The sequence below is a fragment of the Grammomys surdaster genome, unplaced genomic scaffold (genome assembly GCF_004785775.1).
Source record: "Grammomys surdaster isolate TR1022 unplaced genomic scaffold, NIH_TR_1.0 126163, whole genome shotgun sequence".
Lineage (NCBI taxonomy): Eukaryota > Metazoa > Chordata > Mammalia > Rodentia > Muridae > Grammomys > Grammomys surdaster.
Window position 1 is genome coordinate 8,246,800 of NW_021620970.1, and position 13,379 is coordinate 8,260,178.

A 13,379-nucleotide genomic window follows, 5' to 3' on the forward strand; every position below is an offset into this window, starting at 1 on the left:
TCTCTCTCTCTCTCTCTCTCTCTCTCTCTCTCTCTCTCTCTCTCTCTGTCTGTCTCTCTCTCTGTGTGTGTGTGTGTGTGCAAATGTGATCAACAGAGAGTGCCTTGCTGAAATAAGGGCTAGCTGTGTAAATTCTGGAGGAAGCATCTCTCTGGTATGTATTTATGGAGTAAAGGGCCTGACAGGCTTCACTCAGCGGTTCATGAATGAACTACCTTCATTAGTTGAAGATGGTGGTAGAAGTCTTAACTGACTTGCATCTCTGTGTTTTGCCCAGCTTAGATTGCAAAGCTTGCTTTTGTGTGATCGTGTGTCTTCATCACTGCACTCCCAGGTTTGCTCGAACTACAATCTGACATTTTAATCCCATTCCAACAAGTGACAGTTTCTTAGTTGGTAATTTGGGTCTTGGCTTTTCTTCTGCGCAGAATGGTGTGGTCATTATGGCAGATGTCATGAATGCTGGTGAAAAGAAACTCAAATGTCTAAAACAGAGAAAGCTTAGATTCCAGTTTCAGGCCAACATTCACTCAATCCCACAGAATTTCTCAGCCAGCTAGACTGGGCTCTCTGCCTGGACTTCTGGTGACTCGGAAGGTGTTCTCTGCCTTCTATGCTGTATGGATTTAGGCTTCGGACTTGGAGCTCCAGTATAACCTTCATAGAGCAGGTGAAGCCAATTATTTTCTATGTAAAGTTCTCTAACACCCAGTTTGCAACAAGTCCCTTTTCTCTGCCCTGAGCTCTCCTTCTCCTCTTGACTATCCATTGCTCCTTCTGGGGCTTTCCACTCCGGAAGGATCAAATCTTCTCAATTCCTTTAGAAGTTTCCTTTGGTATTCAATATGGTGTCTCAATCTTCTCTCTCTCTCAGTGCAACAAATGGTTATTTGTTTCTTTAACATCTATCTTTTAGTGTTTGCTGACTCAAATTGAAGCAAAAGGCAAGAGAAACCCTTTTGGCTTCCGTTCTGTGTGCAGTTTAGTTTCTATCTTTTGGTGAAGCTAGTCTGGGATGAAGGGTGGCTAATAACTCTGTCATGCTTGACATTTGTCATTTTCCTCAGATTTAATTCATTATGCTAGCATCTTTGTTTCTTTTAGAGTCTAATATTCTCATCCAAAATAGACAGCATGAAGTGGTCCCCAGTGGATTCAGATCCAAGACACAGACATTGTTTGGTTTGTATACTAAAAATTATGAGATTTTTACATAAGCATATGTATTCCTGGCTTCACTTAAAACAACATATTCATGGTACTGAAGCCATATTGAAGCCACATTTCCATGCGAGGAGAGTTGGCTTAGGATAGGGCAGATGCTTGTGCATTCACTGCAGACCACACTACCATCTCCCATCCTCTGTCACTGGGGTCAGATTCTAGTAATGATTATACTCGTGGGCTGTTTATCTTTCTTTAGAGAAATGGCTGTCTTTGACTACAATGCTAGCAGTTATTTAATGTGAATGAGAAAAGAGGACATGTTCTGACTTTACACTAGTCTTCAACACCACCTTCCAGGCAGTAGGGCACGTGAGCCAGCCATTGCTCGTTTGTGATAGCTGGATAGAAATTCATGATGAAGTTTGCCAACAGCAACAACCATTGGCAGCTCAGAGTCTACCCTGATGGGAGTATTTACACTAAAGAAGTCAGCAAACATTATAAATCAGCTCTTTTGTTTTTTTCTACTTGAGGACCCGTCAGTTAACATATAATACCTGTAAGTATTTGACTTTATGATCTGTGAGCTAAATTGTTTATTATTTTATCAAGTAGTAAGATCAGTATCATCTGGCAATCTGATCAATCTCTTCTTATGCGTATTTTCCTTGTTTATGTTGTTAAAACATTGAAGAAGACTGGACAGGACAAGAGGAGGCTGGATACCCATCATGATCTTTACAGACTGTAGTCCACAGGTTCTCTGCAGAGCTCCCTGTACATTGTACTTCTGAGTGCCTGTATCCACCTGCTCGTTTCACATCGAGAGAAACCTAATGGAAGTGCATCTATCCAAAGCACCAATTCACCTCCTTGCTGTAGGGACTTAAGTCATTAGATTCCGGGTGTTTGTTGCTAGAAATTTAATCATGTTTAAAATCTGGCTGGCAGTGTAGTGAAGAACTGCCTGCTCTTGCTACAAAACTGCATTGAGAAAGTGAAAGGGCCGAATTTCTACACAAGTTGACAATTAAGATTTCCATAGATGCAGCGAGTTAGCCAGCTCCTGTAGGGGAACCAGAGCCAAAGCCTTTCTGAGCACTTCAAACAGACAAAATTATAATAGAGTCAAATCAAGACTAAATACATCAGCTGAAACTGGAGTTTAGCTTATCAAACCCAGATCCAAAGCATGAAGTGGAGAGCATGTTGGATATTTCTTCCTTAAATTCCTCTATGGTTTTTTTTTTTTTTTTATTGGCACTGAAGAAAAAAATAACACACTAAAACCTCCTGACTGAATTACTGTCCTAAACCAATAGATCCACGGGGCTTGTTTAGCTAAAAGCCACAACAGACTTTGTAATGCAATGATGTAATCTTGGCTTTGTGTCATTTATATTCAACGTAAAATTTTTTTTTTTCCTGAATAGACAGGCTGACAACAATATTGTTCAGTGTGGGTTTTTATTTGGATTCTTTCCAAATGGTTCACATGCCTTCACAGTAACACATCATGCTGCTTATGGTTTTCCCCCTTTGCCTGAATTCTAAACTTTCCCCCTTCTACTAGCTTTCTATTTTTCTTTTAATGTCTCAGTTATGTTTGTAAAACTAACCAGCTCCACCACAAAATTAGGATGTATCTTGCAGAGAGCATTCATTTTACTTTTTGCATATTTTTCCGGAGGTCATGTCAAGGTTAGTTTGAATTCCATCCTACATTAAGACTTCTTTCACAGCTATTTAGCTCGGCAGCCTACTCCCCGCTGGGGTCTGCCCCTTGGGCACGTCAAAGCTTCAGACCTGACAAATCACACACAGATGAAGCTGTACAGTTTTTTAAACAGTTTGATCAGTAACTTCCCCCCCCCCCCTTCACTATCCTTCGTAGTAAGATTCTTTTTCCCTTTGAATTACCGTTTCAGGAATTGAGGGTTTCTATTTGAGACAGTTTGCTTTTACATGAGAGCAGTCAACTAGCAGTGTCGTTTATTACAGTGGGCTGAGAGTCTTCTGGTCACAAGACGGCAGACATACAGACACGCTCTTAGCTAGCAAGACTAGAATCGTGTTATTAAAACCTACTTGTAGCAGGAAGGTTAGTGTTGGGATATCACAGATTTCATTGGGATCAGAACATAGAAATATATACAGTTTATATCCTGTTGTGAGTTGAACCTAAAAACACCTCTCAAATGCTTCCTAATATGCTCTTATCAGTATTTTAGCAAATTGTGTAACTAATGGTCCACCTCCCTTTCTTGTTTAATTGATGAACTTGAGGTGCTTGCATGGTAATGAGTGTATCAGCAAACGGTCTCCTTTACCACTGACGTAGATCACAAATTTTGGAAATCAGCATACTGCCCATGGCTTTATGAGTTGAAAACCATTGACTGGCACAAAACTGCCCAAACAACTCAAGAGATGGTGTGATTCTGGCTGTGGCTATCTCTGCAAATGCCATGGCAGAACAGAGTTGTTGTTTTTAAAAAATAAGTCGTAATCCACATTTCATTACATTTTCACACAGGACAGACAAAAACCACCGGAAGGATTTTAGCTCTGGACTAAGCTGAACACATACAGGGAAGAGGGAGACATAATATTTAAATGATTCTCAGCAGGAAAGTACCCAATGAAGGTCCCTTAAAAGGTTGCCTGGTTGAAACTAATTAAAGACAGGTCTAAATAAGAAAAGAAAAGAAAAAAAAGGATCAAAGGAATTCCATGAGGTGTCACCATGCTATTTGGGGCCATCTTATGTAATATTTTATAATTTTGGTCTAGGAAAACACTAAATTCTGAGAATGTCCACTTCTGTCATGATGCGGCTTGTTCTTGCAATAGCTGCACATCAGCAGGCAAACATCTTTCAGAGAGCACTGCAGCACCGGCGCATTAACACATTATGGTGAAAAGAGGGGCTTGTGCTTTTCACGCGGTGCGTCTCAGCCTTCAATTAATGTGAAAGCACCACAATGCCCATGCAACTTCTCTTGCCTAGTGGTGTACCATTTATCATTGCAGTTTTACATTGACCTTGACACCCACTTCATTAGAATAAAGATTGTCTACCATTTAGGTTACATTGTTCCTCTGCACAGAGACCCCATGCAAATTTCTGTTCAGATAGAAGAGCTGTGAGCTGTCAGAGGTCATCTGCATTAAATGATTGCAGCTATTTTCCAACCGTTTCTTTTCATTCTACTCAATTCAGGCTAGGAGGATCAATCAAGTTCCCTGCCTGAAACAGTAGGACTGCTGGGAATATAACTGTTTTCGGTAGGAGTGGATATGCCCTAAACAGTGTTAAATATTTAATATAAACTCATTAAAGGCCATGCAAAGGCTTGAGAAAGATGCCACATTTATAGAAATATCAAGGGGGACAGGGAACCCTTTAAAAAAAAATAAATAGAATAGTAATTATCAATTTTATAATTTCAGAAGATGTAATCACAATATTTCTTCAACTTAGTGACTCTTTCCTACTGTTTTTTTTTTCCACCCTTGACCTGGGTTAGGAAGAGGGGAACTGGGAGACTTTATATTCTTATGTAGTATTTTACACGAGATTGGCAGGGAAAGTTTTCAGTTTGTCGGTGCTCTTTTTTTTTTTTTTTAACTCAGTAACAATAAATCCTGTCCTGGCTGCGTTTGTTTTAAAACACATAGATATTCTTTACGTAAAAGAAAAAAAAATGATTGGGGAAATAAGTTGCTTCGTCTCCTCCTTAAGTTTCCTGAGTGATATAATTGGAATTAAATTATTAATGGGAGATACTTTTAAAAAGATTGTTTTATGATCTCCTATTAGGGAATTTGCAATTCATTTTAATATTTGTAGTTTGATTTATATTAAAGATAATGCAATCTATGTTCAATTAACAATACATGGCCAATGTAATGTGATTTCCAGATCATGCAAATGGAATAAGCTAGAAAGGGGGGGGGGACTCAATTCTTAACCTCAGATGTAATTTGCTGTGCGAGTTCTGGCAATTTTAAATGACATTGCACTTTTTAATTTTTCCAAAGGCTCAGCAGCAAATTTATCCCAATCAAGAAAGCCTATTATTAATTTACAAGGACAATTGTAGGAGTCTTTATAATTTCTTTGTGCAATTATTCGCCATAAATTCTAATGGTAAAATACAAATAGTTTGCAAGAAATAACCACTATTACTTGTCTTGCGCTTGAACCTTCTTCTTGAATCTTTAGCATCCTCTGCAAGTGCTGGTGATACTGACTCCTTGTGAAGTATCTCAGGCTTTTGTGAGATGCTGGACGTTGGCTGTCTTAAAGAGGGCAGCACAAGAGCCGCTGCAGAGGCAGCCCTGGCCTCTACCAGTCCAGCTGAGCTGTGGACCTGGACTTTCCTATAAAAAGATTCTTTGTTCACCACTGAATAGCATTAGGCATGGGCTAGCTGAGGGGCCACCATGAAGCCTCAAAAGAGGAGGGCAAACACTAGCTAGAGAATACAGTGTGAGAGTCACAGGCATAGCCTTGCATTTGTGAGCAAAATACATATTTTTACATATTACTTTGTGGTAGTTTGGGTTTTGAGGTGTTCCCTGAATATACTTTCTTATTGATACACTAAGATATATTTTGTCTTCACAGTGCACTTTCTTTTCCTGCCTGTTGTGGGGCAGGGGAGATAATCACAACAAATGGACAGGTGTTTGAGATACTAATTTGTACAGGCAAAGATTCAAATGTGTCATTATTATAACTAGATAATTTTCCTTGTCTTAACTCTTCTAAATATAAAGTCACCTGATGCCCCGGTTAAAAAGAACATACTCAGGATAGAAATACTCAAGCCCCGATGATTCAGAATTGGACAGCCATATTCTTTAATCAGGAAAATTGTTTGCTCTCGTTCGTGTGCTCCTCGTAGCTGAAGCTCTGCTCTCCGTTTAGTAATGTCTGCTGTCTTTTCAGCATGACCACCAGAAGCACCATACAAAAGTCTTACAATGAACGTCTTAATCTCTCTGTGTGCTTTTAGAGCATTATTTTGAATTCCATCATGCTGCCTTTTTTCTCCCCTCTTCTGATGTTTTATTACAACAGCAGAATTCCCAGGGAGCTTTGGGGGCAAGGTTCACATAATACAGCCCTGAAGTTTTGCTAGGTGGGAGCCATCCCCCAGGCCTGGCCATCTTTTGGCGATCTTTCTATTTCAAAAAAAGATTCCACTGGGTAGAGTCTTTTACAGCATTAGCTGGCTATGTTTTTTTTATTTTTTTATTTTTTATTTACTAGAAAGTGAGTATCTATAACCCTTTCATGATGCTTTCTTTCACTGACCTCACCGTGACAAGGCATCTTGTTCTTTAACATTGAGGGAGGCAGAGAAATGCTTGAGTTTCTCAATGTGTGCCTTCTAGACCAGTTTCAAAATGGCTTATTCTTCTGGTTTCCATGGTGACAATTAACACTGTTTCAAGGCATTGTTCCACTCTCCATTTGGGCAGAATTTTCGGTGTGATTTTTAACAAAAAGGAGAGAGAGAGAGAGAGAGAGAGAGAGAGAGAGAGAGAGAGAGAGAGAGAGGAAGAGAGGAAAAGGGGGGAAAGGAAAGGTTTTAAGGAAGAGAGGAATGTCTGGCAAAAGTGTCAAAAAAGTTATCTCAATCAAACCCGTATTTGCTACTAAATTCATTTATTTTCATAAATCCATGTTTTAATTTTATTGGCATTGTTAATTCAGTTTTAGTATTTGTGCATTTAAAATGTAAATCATAAGTAAGAATTTCAATTTTAATTCTTAGTTAAAACAGTGAACAAACTACTAACTCTGTATTCTCTTTAACTTTTCTTTATAGTCAAAGAAATAGCTTTTAGGGCACTAGTAGCCTGTATCTTTAATTTAGATCATTCACAAATCTATTTAGAGGATTCATTAGACCAAATTGAATTGGCCAAGCAAATACACTTAATAATGTAAATATGCTCTTTGAATGGAGTATATTTTATTTTTGACCAGACAGCATGGCCCACAGCAGGTGCTGTGGAAAGTTAAATACCGGATGCTTATTTACCTTAGCACTCAAGGAAAGCCAGCTGACTTTTACTTTGCTAATCTCATTTTTGGCCATTGAAAACTGGTCTGTATCATAACCTCCCCATACTATGGAACATAATGGGGTAGCTTCTGCTCATTTATTGCTGTGGGTGATATGACTACGAAGATGAAACTATCTTCTCACCACAGGATAGGGAAGCCCCTAGATAGGGGAATGGAGAGCAGATAGAGCTGGCGGCTGACTCTACCCATCCGATGCTTCTGAAAAGATGCCAGAGACAGAAGAGGACGTGTTTAGTAGAGTCAACAAAAATGAAACCCTCCCAGCATGACAGCCTTCAGGCCCTAAATTGTATTAGATTCAACCTTCACAATGTCTCAAAACTTTCACCTTATTCCATGACATGCTGGTATTCTCCAGTCACACGTCAATCTATTTGACAACTAACTAGGTTCTCATAGCTTTTACTGTTTGAAGACATTGCCTCTCCATCACCTCACCCATCAGGCTGTTTATGCAGTAGGCATATACAGTGACAATAAGGGCATCCATAGGAACAAGGACTTTTTAGTCGAATAACCATCTTAGTAGCTACTGCCATAACTATTCATACCACATTTCATAGGAAAAAAATTTTCAGTGTCTAAAATCAAATTAATTGCTTTTTGTCTTTTCATGACTGCAAGACTATTATTTTCAAGAGAGAATCTAAACTGTCCTCCTGTTTTACTAACATGTGAAGGAGATGATATTTAAATTTGGGAAAGAAAAAAGATGAGTTTACCACAAGAAAGTCCAATAACCAGTAGAAGCCACTCCAAGAAGGCACAACTGGAAGATTCTCTCTGTTGATTAATACATATGACACAGGGAAAAGATTTGAATAATAGTCCTCTGCCTGGCTGAAATACCAGTCGTCATCCCCCCACCCCCACCCAACGTCGTGTCAGTCTTACCTAATTAGTTATGCAAATCTCACATGGCAATCTGATTACATAAAGCAGACTGCCTCTCCTCCAGTCATCACACTGACAAATCACACACCATCCGAGTTTCTAGACTACTTGTTGAGTATGGAATTGAGAAAACTTAGGTGGACAGTGTGTTTTCCGTACTGGAGAACCATGGTCCTGGTAACTGTCTGCAATTAGAAATGCAATCAGAATTTCCCATGTTACACAGTCCAAATTCTGAAAGTGCTCTGAAGCAACCCTTGATTTTCTTCAGTATGCATATTCATGTAATTTTGGATACTCCGACACCCTGATGACCATGCATTAATAATATAACATGCTTTAAATCACCTCATTTAAAACATTTTTGTTCTGGGATCCACACATGCCCAACATTTGGAGAAGTTTCCATAATACAAATGATGTGCGTGCTTATTGTAAATGGAAGATTAGAATATGAAACTGAAAGTATGCAAACAAATGCACACGAATACTGAAGGTCTATTAACTGAAGCCAGCGGTTCTTTTCTCTCCAGCTAATTCCAATTCTAGCTTTGTTTAGAATTTTACATAAGGTATTTTGAGGAGACTAAATTCACCCAAGTGTTTAGGGGTATTATGAACCTGCAGATCCCCACCAAAGCTTTCCTTGTTAAATCAGATAGTAGTGTTTACCTTAGGACAGAGGGCAAAATAGCAATGGTGCCATGGACCTCAGAACTTGACTTCATTGTTTCAAAGAAAGACATTTTGGCAATATGTATATTTAATGTTTTACCCACAACCTAAAGTTTATACTCAAGGATACTTTGATGTGCACCTTCCCATATGCAAAATGGTCATTCACAGTTGGTCATAAGACTTTCTGACTGTGAACTTTCCCAAATACAGATATGTGAGGAACACCATCACAAAACTGTCTTTACTGATGAGCTATTACAGTGTCTCCAAGAAATGTCTTTTAAGAGATTCACTTGGCAGTTTGTTAGAATGTAGCATGTATTGGTTGGGTCAGGAAGGTTCAGAAGTTGGCTGAGAAGTCCAGGACAGTTTATGGTCCTCAGTAAGCAACTGTAAGTCTGTAACTATCTCAAGGAACTGGTGAGCACCCTTTTTCTTTATGTGTATGTTTTCTATTTAGCTCTCAAAGAGTTTTTAAGTAAAAGAAAAATAAAAACAAAATATTAACTGAGGCTTTAATTAATAGGGAACTTAAAAAAAATAAGCCATGTGGTCCTTATGGATAATGTTTTTCTTTCCAAGATAATTTGTTAGTTTGTTTGTTGATAAAGTCCAAATGGAAACAAGCAGCATTGTCTTAACTTTTATAACCCACAGTCCAATGTATGGGTTGTTTGTGGCACAAACATTTTCCTCTACCAATCTCCTTCATTTGAAATGTGCTTCTTCTTAAAGAAGGTCTCATCTCCCAGGAGACTGCTTGATACATGTGTGTCATGAGAGAAAAAAAAAAGACAAAATACTTTGAACTCTCCTAAGACAGATCTGCTCAGAGTGAGGGCTCTATAGACAAGTGGTATCCCAAGCTAACTCGAATGGTAAGTCCTTTCAGGCCAGGTACCTTCTCATTTATTATATTTTAAATTAAAAAAACATAAATTGTGTGTGCAAACTTAGTTTTAAAAGACAAGAATCATCGAAGCCAACTCAATATAAGAAGTGTCTACGCAGGCACATGTGGTAGGTGAAATGTTTCCAGCAGCATCACTAGGTCCCTAGAGGTAATCAAGCTTAGCCTCCAGGAAACTGTCTCGTAAACGAAACCTTTAGTCCCATAAACAGTATACATTCTGCTTAAAGATTTTTCTGAGAACATCTCTGTGCCCTAACGAGTCACCCTCTCTTCCGTTTCAGCGGTACAGTGTGGAAATGTCCATCAGGCACCTGAAAAAGACAGAGCTACTTAGCAAGGTTGAAGCTTTGAAGAAAGGTGGCCTCTCACTACCAAATGATATCCTGGAAAAAGTGGATTCAATTAATGAAAAATGGGAGCTGCTCGGGGTATTTGCATTTTTATTACTGTTTGTAGGTTCTGTGTACATTTTTGTGTGTGGTGAAGTACTCTATCTGTCTGATTTCTAATTTGAGGCACAAATCTCTCTCTCTTTCAATTCACTCCTTACATTTCAAACAAGCTACTCATGTTATTATGGGGAAAACAGTGCTTTTCCTCTTCTATTCTTTTTTTTTTTTAAATTTATTCTGAGCTGTCTTCTCTCAGATTTTAATAATTTTGGTTCTTTAATACATAAAAAAGTAAGTAAAATATGCCATGTATTATGGGTATGCACCAAGTCAACTCTAATACAGTATATCTGATATACACTGCCTGTCATGCTTGGATGAATGTTAATAGAATTTGTTCTGAAGGTACATGTTAGAGACATCCACTGTTTAACTGTTCAGTGTAACCTTAAAATGGAAAGCACAGTCGCCACTGCAGCTTTCAGGTCATAGTAAAGCCAACCAAATCAAATATGCAAATTTGACCCAAGGTCTCAATTGCAAAATTGAATCTGCTTTTTTTTTAAAAAAAAAAATCCCTCAATTTCATGGACACTTTTAACAAAAGCAAAAAAAAAAAAAAAAGGTTTTATATATTTTATTTCTTGCAATGATGGCCCGAGTCTCAGCCAAAGAAATGTAAACATCTGAGAAAAAGACAATCTAGACATCCTATTTGCAGAGGCCCCAGTGGTCTCGTGCAAGAGGCTGCACTGTCCTGTTGTGGGAAGACTGCAGAGAGAGAAGTTAGCCTGTAGAGGCTCATCAGCTTCTCTCCTAAATTGCCTTCACTTCAAATCAAGGGTAAGCTAAATTTGCCAATTACCTAAGTGATTAATTATAATAGCTACTATGGGTGGTGTCAGTTACAGAGCATAATTTTTCAAGCCCTCTATTTTTCTGCCTCTTTAATTTTTTTTAAAGAAATAATACTCTAGAAATATTTTGAATTAGGAGCTCTCCAAGTACAGCGATGACTTGGAGACTTGCCAGTCTTCTGCTGATGCCATGCTTAATCTGAGCGATTAAAACCTGCACATTTAAGCCCTTGTGTCTCATCTAAATTCCCCACGCTGTGTGGTTGTTCAAAGTAACTTCAAATGTTAAAAATTCTTATTCCTAGTTACTATGGTCTTGCCTTTTAATGATAATCAACGTAACTCACTTTAAAGTATGGTGGTTTAAATTAGGACCTACTAAATTCTACAGCGTAGTACATTGATCTCAGAAGAAATTACTATATGACAGTTTCAAAGGTTATTTACAAAACAGAGAAAGATGGCAACTTGGTTGGCTTCACAGATAAAGTGATAGCCTGTTGAGGCTGCATTTAAAGGTATCTTTTTTTAATTTGATAAATAACAGTACTCCCTTAGAAGACTGTTTTAAGTGTGTCATGATTATCAATTCCTCACCAAAAATTTTAAATTATTACACTGAAGACACAATATTCAGTCAGACTCTATGAGTCAGATGCCACTCGAACACTTCCCCCTTTGACAACGTGTCACTCAGATCCCATATAGTTTTTAGAGTCACTTTTCGAGAGTAGGGTGGGAGAAGAGTCTAGGAAAGCCGAAGCCACACTGACCCCAGGAGGCATACTGCTTTAATTGGCATGATTACATTTTAATTGGCATGGAAAAAAAATTACAGACAAGGACTTTAACTTCTAACAATAGTAAAATAGAGGGATATGGTTTTTAATATTTCTTTCATCTAAGGTGAACAGTGTAGAATGGAAATACATTAGAATGAAATGTCAGTGGTGCGTACAGTCTAATCTGTGAAATTCTGTCCCTTGTGCTGCATATGACTCTGTCTCGATTGCATATTAAACAACCCTATCAAGGCAGCCACTGGCATCTGCTGCGCTGACACAAATTGTGAATTAAATGAAATTGATGTCCTCTGTCGTATATTTATGAAGACGGACCATTCTCTGAAGTATTCTGTTTATAAAGAATTTATGATTGCAAACTGTTCCAGAACAAAAAAAAAGTGGCAATAAATTCCTTTTTGTGACCCTAGCCTCCAAGGGCATTGATTTCCCCTCCTGCTGCTCCTTTTGTTACAGCATAAAAACAATAGCTAAATCTGGATTCCACTGAGGGTCTTCAAATTATCAATATTTGCACCATGAAAATGCAAGGGTGTTGCCAAGACAGGCTATTTTTCTGTCATGATCTCCTAAAGACACTATTTACAGAGCACTGTGGAGCAGATGAATGTTTGTTGACTTAATTTTATTTGTGTTTTAAAGCGTATTTTTCTAGGTTTAATTTATCATTATAGATTAAATCCTATTGATTCTGTAAAGAGAGTGCTTCTACCAAAGAGAGAGAAAAGAAAACCAGCTCAGAAAGCACCTCTATACCATGATGCCCAGTCTACATAGGCTAATAATGCAGCGAATTGAGGATTATTTTAACATATATGTTAAATAATCCACATCCAAAAGGAGAAGCAGGAAGAGTCTTGTAGCAAGTCAGGCAAAATCGACAGCCGAACCACAGAGTCTCTGTCATATCATTTGGGGAATTATACTTTGCAGAAAAAAAAGGGGGGGAGAAGAAATTATAATTCTCTTTTCTCTTGGCTTCTGATTAAATTCGGGCCTCCATCTCTTGAACACTTTATATAGACAATTTCTTACTGAAAACTTTTTTGCCAAGAGAATTCAAATGAATTTTTGTCCATGATCGTGGTGGACTTGGACCAAACCTCTTTCCTGTTAAAGCGGTGTCTAAGGAATGAAGTTTTGCACGTGCATCTTCTGGTAGTGGGAATAATGCACACTAAATAATCAAACCCCAAAGACACAATCTAGCCAATCAGAGCTGCACGTCAGTGCAGAGACGTACTCGCACTTCTATGGATCTCCTGTGATGGGTTTTGGGCCAATTGGCTAATCTATTTTTGTTTTTGTTTTTCTTCTTCCTTTTTAATCTGATGCATTAGAAAACCCTAAGAGAGAAGATACAGGACACGATGGCCGGCCACGGTGGGTCGGGCCCACGTGACCTGCTCTCTCCTGAAAGCGGAAGCCTGGTAAGGCAGCTGGAGGTCAGGATCAAAGAGCTGAAAAGGTGGCTCAGAGATACAGAGCTTTTCATCTTCAATTCCTGCCTGAGACAAGAGAAGGAAGGAACGAGCGCCGAGAAACAACTCCAATACTTTAAGGTAATAA

At 38.5% G+C, this 13,379-nt stretch overlaps 1 protein-coding gene across 1 annotated transcript in view; it reads left to right on the forward strand.

Moving 5' to 3' along the window:
* Akap6 (A-kinase anchoring protein 6) overlaps positions 1-13,379 on the forward strand; it is a 414,932-nt gene that overhangs the window by 327,971 nt on the left and 73,582 nt on the right. The window contains exons 10-11 of the mRNA XM_028757469.1: positions 10,040-10,186; positions 13,151-13,372. Coding sequence (XP_028613302.1) covers positions 10,040-10,186; positions 13,151-13,372 — 369 coding nt within the window. The remainder of the gene's footprint in view (positions 1-10,039; positions 10,187-13,150; positions 13,373-13,379) is intronic.